The sequence below is a fragment of the Salpingoeca rosetta genome (assembly GCF_000188695.1).
Source record: "Salpingoeca rosetta unplaced genomic scaffold supercont1.6, whole genome shotgun sequence".
Taxonomy (NCBI): Eukaryota; class Choanoflagellata; order Craspedida; family Salpingoecidae; genus Salpingoeca; species Salpingoeca rosetta.
Window position 1 is genome coordinate 2,033,742 of NW_004754928.1, and position 7,660 is coordinate 2,041,401.

At 53.8% G+C, this 7,660-nt stretch overlaps 3 protein-coding genes across 3 annotated transcripts; 1 reads left to right on the forward strand and 2 right to left on the reverse strand.

Annotated features, from left to right (window-relative positions):
• Positions 1-128: 128 nt before the first annotated feature.
• Positions 129-2,624, forward strand: PTSG_03033 (uncharacterized protein). The gene is made up of 7 exons (XM_004996492.1): positions 129-183; positions 485-614; positions 822-933; positions 1,191-1,289; positions 1,491-1,562; positions 1,771-1,871; positions 2,119-2,624. The coding sequence occupies exons 2-7, from the start codon at positions 485-487 to the stop codon at positions 2,229-2,231; spliced, it is 627 nt and encodes a 208-aa protein (XP_004996549.1). The 5' UTR covers positions 129-183; the 3' UTR covers positions 2,232-2,624.
• A 153-nt stretch (positions 2,625-2,777) lies between these two features.
• Positions 2,778-5,817, reverse strand: PTSG_03034 (uncharacterized protein; the record flags this gene model as incomplete). The annotated part of the gene is made up of 8 exons (XM_004996493.1): positions 4,955-5,817; positions 4,582-4,657; positions 4,272-4,405; positions 3,894-3,968; positions 3,523-3,585; positions 3,320-3,395; positions 3,043-3,176; positions 2,778-2,874 (listed from the first exon to the last, which is right to left on the reverse strand). The coding sequence occupies exons 1-8, from the start codon at positions 5,755-5,757 to the stop codon at positions 2,778-2,780; spliced, it is 1,458 nt and encodes a 485-aa protein (XP_004996550.1). The 5' UTR covers positions 5,758-5,817.
• Positions 5,818-5,858: 41 nt separating this feature from the next.
• Positions 5,859-7,640, reverse strand: PTSG_11955 (uncharacterized protein). The gene is made up of 4 exons (XM_004996494.1): positions 7,279-7,640; positions 6,934-6,979; positions 6,573-6,660; positions 5,859-6,383 (listed from the first exon to the last, which is right to left on the reverse strand). The coding sequence occupies exons 1-4, from the start codon at positions 7,342-7,344 to the stop codon at positions 6,257-6,259; spliced, it is 327 nt and encodes a 108-aa protein (XP_004996551.1). The 5' UTR covers positions 7,345-7,640; the 3' UTR covers positions 5,859-6,256.
• Between the last annotated feature and the right edge of the window lie 20 nt (positions 7,641-7,660).

Sequence of the window (7,660 nt, forward strand, 5' to 3'; positions counted from 1 at the left end):
CACCATCATCCACTGCACCAACACCACTCACTGCCCAACCAAATCAGCTCTGGCCCCAACCACTTTCGTAGACGACACGATGATTGTTCGGCGCTTTTTCGTAGAAAATATCCATACATTTTCCGAAACGAGAGCGGTAAAACAAACAACAACCGAAAAAACGGCAGCAGAGCAGCAAAAGAGGCAAGTTGGAGCTGGTGGCTGATTGTTGTGTGCGCTGCGGATGGATGGATGGTTGGTTGTTTGTCGAAGGAGAGGCTTGGACACTCGTGGCTGCACACACACACACACACACACACACACACACACACACACACGGTGGCAGCCAGCTGCAAGCACATAAAACACACAGAGCACGCACACAGTCCTCTCGGAGCGATCGTTTGCGGCCTACAAGCAACAGCGTGTCGCATAAGACGCATTTCGTTTTGTTTGGTTTGACCTAACGTGTCGGAGGCTGCTGTTGTGTTTGATGTGCATGCAGATGGCAACCAAGGGCGTTGGGAGCTTCTTGAAGAAGGCCGCACGCGGCCGCGTCGTGAGCGAGAGGAACCTTGCCACAAAGGAGACGATTACCCCTGAGGAAGTCCTCGGCCTGCAAGCTCCAACCACACGTGAGAAAGCGCCGTGCATCGGACAACGCTGCTCGCTTGCTCGCCTACATCTCGTACTTGGCTGGGGCTTGTGTCCGAAGTTCGTGGCGTCTAGCCTTTGCCTTACAATCTCACAGTCGACCTGCCCTCGCATCTCACCTGAATGCACCTCACGCGTGTGCTCACTGCCTCTTCCTGCACGTGGTTGCGTTGCTGTTTGGCCTACAGAGTTCCTGTGCGAGCCGTCAGCCAACATCTATGGCATTGAGTTTGTGGCCTTCAAGCTGCGAGACATGGAAAGTGGAAATGTGCTGGTCAACCTCGGCCCTGGCATCCCCGAGTAAGTGCACTTTGGGTTAGTGTGCGTGTGCGTGTGTGTGTGTGTGTGTGTGCGCGCGCGTTTGCGTTTGCGTTTGCGTGTACATCTGTGTCTGTGTCGGAAGCCTCGACATCACACATTTGCGTGGCTGCTTTCTCCCCTCACACATACACATACACACATACACACACGCTGTCGCTCTCTCTCTCTCCCTTCGCCTCTCCCTGTGAATTTCTGTCTCGCTCGCTCACTCTCTATGCTTCGCTGTACCTGCTTAGTTCTGAAGCTATGGCTGTGGTTGGCGCGGACAATAGCGGGCGCTTCGTGCGATACCAATTTCGACCCGACTTCTTCGACCTCAAGTCTGTCGGCGCAAGGTAAGATCCAAACACAGAGAAGGGCAGTAAGCGGGTTTGCCTCATATGTGCATGAGTGTATGTGCCTACCTGTCTGTCCCCATCTGCGTCTGCATGTCTGTCTGTCCTTCTGTCTGTCCGGTGTATTCTCGTTGCCCTCACGCCCTTGCTTGGCGATTGCATGCTCACCGACACCTCTTCGTTCTCTGTTCATCTTGTCAGCGTGACGTTCTGTGTTGGCGATAAGCCTGTGCCCAACTTCCGCATGATCGAGCGCCACTTCTTCGGCAACAAGTGAGTACATACACACGTGTGCACATGTGTACATCTGTGTGTGTGCGTGCGTGCGTGTGTGTGTGTGTGTGTGTGTGTGTGTGTGTGTGTGTGCTGTGTGTGCTGAGATGTGCTTTTCAACTCTGCAAGCATCTTGTCGCATTACAGCTGTTATTCGACGTCCCACCTCACCCACTGCACTGCTTGCACTGACGCTGCTGTCTTGCAGGCTGATCAAGAGTTTCGACTTTGACTTTGGATTCTGCATTCCAGAGTCCACCAACACGTGCGAACACATCTACGAGCTGCCCAAGCTCCCTAAGGCTGACAGTAAGTGTGTGTGTGTGTGTGTGTGTGGTTGTGGTTGTGGCTGTGGTTGTGGTTGTGTGTGTTCGTGTTTATGTTGTTGTTCTTGTTCGTGCTGTCGCTCTTCTCCGTGTTCCTCCTCTTGTATCTTGTGGACCTGGGGTGACATCACGTGTGCGTTGAGCTCCCACATTGATCCAGTCGACAACTCTCTTGTTCCTCTGCTCATGCCATCCTGCCCTTCCCCCAATCACGACCATGTCAACACCAGTCGACGCCATGATTGCCACGCCATATGCCACCAAGTCTGACAGTTTCTACTTTGTTGACGGGAAGCTCGTCATGCACAACAAGGCAGAGTATGCCTACGACGGGACCTTCTAGCTGCTGTCGCATGCTGTGCAGTGGCAGGAGTGCTTGAGTGTGCATCCTTGTGTGGCTATGTTGCAGTGTATGGGTGGTGGATCGATTGGTTTGCATAGATCTGTGTGTGTGTGCGTATGTGTGTGTGTGTGTGTTCGTTCGCAGCTGTGGTGGATTCACATTGCAGTGTGCAAGACGGCTGCTGTCGTGGTGCGGTGGAGCTCTCAGAAAAGCACTGCCGTGTGCTACATCGGAGTGTGCATGTATGTGTGTGCGTGTGTGCGAAACTTAACTTGAGTGTGAATGAGAAGTGTTTTTGTAGTGCGTGCGTGTGCACATAGTGTTAAAGGCAGGACAGGTGTGTCCTGATGACAGTAAAGACACGTCGCTCGCTCAATACATCGCTTCGACCACTGATCTTTTACAAATCCCCTAACCAAACAAAGAACACGTGACAGAATGACAAGTCAACAACAAGCAAGCAAACAAGCTAGATGTTTGTTCTCTCTGGTTTCATGTCAATCATCATCAAGCTATCATGACACCGCTACCCAGTGCACGTCGCTGTCAGTTGAATGAGAAATCAAACGACAGTTCCTGCAGCCTTGCACGCGTGTCGTCTTCATTCGCCTCCGCCTTGACACGCTCCTCTTCCGTCGCAAACCTGAACAACACACAAACAAGCGCAGCGTGTGAGTCTGCTAGAAGCGCATGGCGACATGAGGCAGAAGCAGTCAAAGAGGAAACGCAGAAAATGCACATGCACACACACACACACACACACGCACGCATGCACATGCACACACGCACACGTGCACACTGAAAGCAGTACCTTCTGTCAACTGGGGCAATGTCTGGTGCCTGAATGCGTTCAACCTTCAGCCTTGCGTCACGCTCACGCTGCCAGCGCTCAGCGACGTCGGCACCAAATTGCGCACGGACGAGTTGGCGCGCTTCCTCCTCCGCCTGCACACGAGCGATTGCCGTGAAAGGGGGTCGTGATCAAGGAATAGGGATAGAGGTGTTATGGCAGACGGTGATGGACACTATCGCATGTGTGTGTGCGTGTGTGCGTCATGTTGAGGGGATTGAAGGCGCGATGGTATTACCTGCTGCGCTTTCGCCTGGACATCCTCTGTTTCACTCGCCGACTCCCTGAGCGCGGCGTCCAGGTTGGCAAGTTTCCTGGACGAGGGAACGAGATGGCGCAGGCATGCGAAGAAGTACACGGTGAGTGGTATAGAAATGTAAACGGAGGTTGGAGAGCAGGTGATGACAACTTATATATAAAATTTGTTGAACATGGCTGTACATGTTGATGCCCAGCACGCCATCCTCACTCACGTCAATGCTGTTGGGAGTTGCGCGTTCGGATCTGTGGCAGCAGCAAGGAGGCGTGGATCAACCGAGGACACAAGAGGTTGTTGTTGTTGTTGTTGTTGTTGTTGTTGTTGTTGTTGTTGTTGTTGTTGTTGTTGTTGTTGTTGTTGTTGTTGTTGTTGTTGTTGTTGTTGTTGTTGTTGTTGTTGTTGTTGTTGTTGTTGTTGTTGTTGTTGTTGTTGTTGTTGTTGTTGTTGTTGTTGTTGTTGTTGTTGTTGTTGTTGTTGTTGTTGTTGCTGCTGCTGCTGCTGCTGTGTTGGCGGCTGTGCACTGGTGCTGCTGTCGCTGAACGAAAAGTCAAACGTGAGCCCGGCCAGTCGCTCTTGCGTCTGCGAAACACTCGCGCGCTTCTTCCACCGCTCCTCCTCTGTTCCCGCCCTGATGTGGACGGATCGACACGCGGTTGAGGGGGGGGGGGGAGGCAACGGCAAAGAGTGAGCTCAGAGCGGCAACGAAAAGTAGACGTGTACAGGTCGGCATTTGGTTCGTTTTCTTGTGCCACACACGTACACATATGCATGTACATACATGTAACAGATGCACACATACACACACGTACACACACCCACACGTACATGCAACACATGCAAACACACACACACACACACATATACACGCACGTACACACACGCACGTATACACGCACCTACACACACACGCACACACACGACTGCAACTTACGAGTGGTCCACTGGTTCGATTTCCGGGGCTGCGATGCGTTGGAGTGCAAGCCGCTGCTGCGTGATGGCGTCCAACTTCTGCAGCGCTGCCGGGGCAATCTGCGACCGTGCCAGCTTACGCGCACGCTCCTCCGCCTGTGTGTGTGTAAGGTGGGGAGAGGGATGTAGTGGTGGTGGTGGGCGCGTGAATGCCATCTGCGTGTGTGTGTGTGTGTGTGTGTGTGTGTGCATGTGTATGTGTATGTGTGTGTGTGTGCATGTGTATGTATATGTGTGTATGTGTGTGGGTGCCCATTGCACGTCATACACACCTCTGCTTGCTTGCGTGCCATCTCCTTATCCTCCTCCTTCACGGCCGAGACAATCTCATGCAAACCTTGCAGCTTACTACATGCAGAGTGCGATGCGTGAGTGTGAGTGTGAGCGAGTGTGTGTGTGTGTGTGTGTGTGTGTGTGTTTGTGTGTGTATGTGTGTGTTTGTGTGTGTTTGTGTGTGTGTGTGTGTGTGTGTGTTTGTGTGTGTATGTGTGTGTATGTGTGTGTTTGTGTGTGTGTGTGTGTCAATTGGGTGGGCACGTAAGTGGAACGGCTCGTACACCTGGTCAGCAAGTAACCAGAACAAAGGAACACATATGTATCCACAGTGTCACTCGCACAGAACAAGGGCTTGTCTGTCTGCCTGACCTTCCAAGTCCAGCTGGCAAGTCGGCGGCCAAGAAGGCGGGCTGTGCATTCCGGTTGCCCTTCTTCTCATCCTCTTGCAGTGGCGCTTCTTCTTCGCCTTTCGGTGCGTCTTGTTCTTGCTGCCGCGAGGTGGCAACGTTGAGCCTGGGCTGCGCCGGTGTGGAGGCGTCAGTCTCCTGCTCGGTTGAGCCTGGCGCAGCTCCCACGGGGTCCTTCGTGCCCTCGGTATGTTGCACTGTCGCATCAGTGGCGTTCTCTGGAGCATGGCCAGCGCTGCTGCCACGTTCTTCATCGTCCCCGTTGTCCACGCGTGCTGGCCTTGGGGCCATGTTAGCCACAGGAGAAGAGTCGGGCGTTGCGGCACGGGCACTCGCATCTTCGGTGCCATCATCCTGCTGGTCGTCAGCAGTTTGCATTGCATCTGCACCGTCTGACGCAGCGAATACCCTGTCACCGCTGTTACTATCGCTGCTGGTGTCGGTGTCGCTGTCGCTGTCACTGTGATGGTTGGTGCTGCTACTCTTGCCTGCCCCGGTGTAGGCCGTGTCTGCCTTGACCAATGGTGTGGTTTGTGCGACGGGTGGTGCCACCTGCGGGTCGCATGCATCATTACGTACATGTCTGTCGCCGACGCCCTCATCCTTGTCTCCGCCACTCTCCGTGTCGTCCTGTGGGTGCTTTCCAGCCGCGGCAGCAAAGGCCGGATTGGTGTGTGCCTCCACCACCTCCACGGTGATGCTCTGCCCGTCACCAAGCTCCACCTCGCCTGTGTGCTCGGCTGCTTTGCTCTGCCGACACCCCATGATGGCAGTGATGTGACTGTTGCTCTCGCTCCAAGCAGTCAGCAAACAGCAAAACACGTGATGGTGTAAAATGCACGGTGGAGCCTTGACAGTCATGAGCTGTATTCGAGCACAAGCAATCAAACAACGACGCGAACGGGGAGAGATGCGTGCTTTAAGAGATGCTGAGCAAAGAGGAGGGGGAGGGGGAGCACGCGCTTGCTCGCGCTTGCTTGGTTGCTTTGTGACATGGATGGCAATAACAGGGCGCCATGTGTCACATACAGGCGTGCGACCAGTCGAAGCAAGATGAGAGGGAACAAGAAGGCAGCGGCAGTTAGGGAAAGCAGGAGCAACGAACAGAACGACAAGGATGGTCAGGGAACAAAGGCACAACACGAGTGCGCAATTGTACCCAGGCGAGGTACGGAGCAGCATAGTAAGCGTTAGGACGTCAGGTGGTAACGAAGAAGAGGGAGAGGGAAAGGGGGGGGGGCAGAGGTGGTTGTTGAAACACGCATCACGTCTGCCCAGCTGGCGGCGGCGGCGGCGGCGGCGGCGGCCCGTTTGACGATGATGATGACGACGACGACGACGAACTGCCTGGCCCACAATCTCGGTCTGGCCCACTCCTCAATGCCTTTGGCCTATGTGTGTGTGTGTGTGTGTGTGTGTGTGTGTGTGTGTGTGTGTGTGTGTGAATGACAACACTTCGACAAACGTCAAAGAGTTGACATTATGCAGCTGTCGACACAGTGCAGCTGTCGACACAGTGCAAGGCTCAGCAGCACGACGACGACTGAATCGTTGATAATGGGGGGATGTACGCGACGCACCTGGTGAGGAAGAAGGCAGCCGCAAGTAAGGCCCATAGAAACAGCAGCGCGGTCCAACTCAACCCGTCATTGTTCTGTGCTTGTAAATCTGCAGAGGGTGCGAGGTGCGGGATGGGATGAGGAAGGGGATGGCAAGGCCAACGCACACACGCGTACATGCGAGCGGGCCGGGGGGGGGGCAGATGGGGCAAGGCGGGCTGCAGTTGGCTGAGAACTGCAACATCCCATGACATTTCCACGCAGACAGCACCAAGCACCATGTACTCACACACGCAAAAAGTGCATATGAACACTCGCAATCTTGTGCTTGCACACACACACAGACATACACACACACATACACATGTTGCCTGAAACGTACCCTCAAAGCACTCTGAATCTGTACATGTGTCCTGCGCATTGCGAAGCTGTGGGAGAGGAAGAAAGGCGTCAAGCCGTGAAACACACGTGTGTGTGTGTGTGTGTGTGTGTGTGTGTGTGTGTGTGTGTGTGTGTGTGTGTGTGTGTGAGCTTATGTGAGAAGCAGGAGGGTGTAAGGAGATGGCAGAGAGATGCACATTACACCATGCAGGCTTGGAGTCGATGCGCAACATGCAAACACAAACACATGCTAAGGAAATCAAAGAAAACGCGTGCACACAAGCACACACACATGCACACACACACACATGCACACACACACACACGCACACACAACGGCGTGTACCATTTGAAGGAGGCGCTGCATGAGCGCGCTGTGCGTGATGCACGCGCATGGATCAAAATCAGACATGGCTTGCAAGTAAGCTGGTGGGTTGAAAGGATGGTTGCTGTGGTTTGGTTGTGGTTGTTGCGGTGTGGTGTTTGCTTTTCACACACTCACGCATTCGTTTTCCCACAAATGATTCGATGCACGTTTTTGTTGAAAGCAAAAGGAACCACGCACACGCACAAAAGGAGCACGTACGTGTGTGGTGGCGGTCAGCAGTGGCAGACTATGGGGGTAGGTCAGCAGAACACAAGAAAGAAAACGACAAAACGAAAGACGTGGAACATTGGGGGAGGGAGGGTGAGAGGGAGAAGGAAAGAAAGGAAGTCCGGGAGAGGGT

Excerpts from the sequence above, each read along its gene's own strand:
- PTSG_11955 (XM_004996494.1), bottom strand. The coding sequence starts at position 7,344 with ATGTCTGATTTTGATCCATGCGCGTGCATCACGCACAGCGCGCTCATG. Across the intron at positions 6,980-7,278 it reads TGCAGCGCCTCCTTCAAATG|CTTCGCAATGCGCAGGACAC; the intron begins GTACACGCCGTT and ends CCTCTCCCACAG. Across the intron at positions 6,384-6,572 it reads GCTGCCTTCTTCCTCACCAG|GCCAAAGGCATTGAGGAGTG; the intron begins GTGCGTCGCGTA and ends ACACACACATAG.
- PTSG_03033 (XM_004996492.1), top strand. The coding sequence starts at position 485 with ATGGCAACCAAGGGCGTTGGGAGCTTCTTGAAGAAGGCCGCACGCGGC. Across the intron at positions 615-821 it reads CCTGCAAGCTCCAACCACAC|AGTTCCTGTGCGAGCCGTCA; the intron begins GTGAGAAAGCGC and ends TTTGGCCTACAG. Across the intron at positions 1,290-1,490 it reads CTCAAGTCTGTCGGCGCAAG|CGTGACGTTCTGTGTTGGCG; the intron begins GTAAGATCCAAA and ends TCATCTTGTCAG.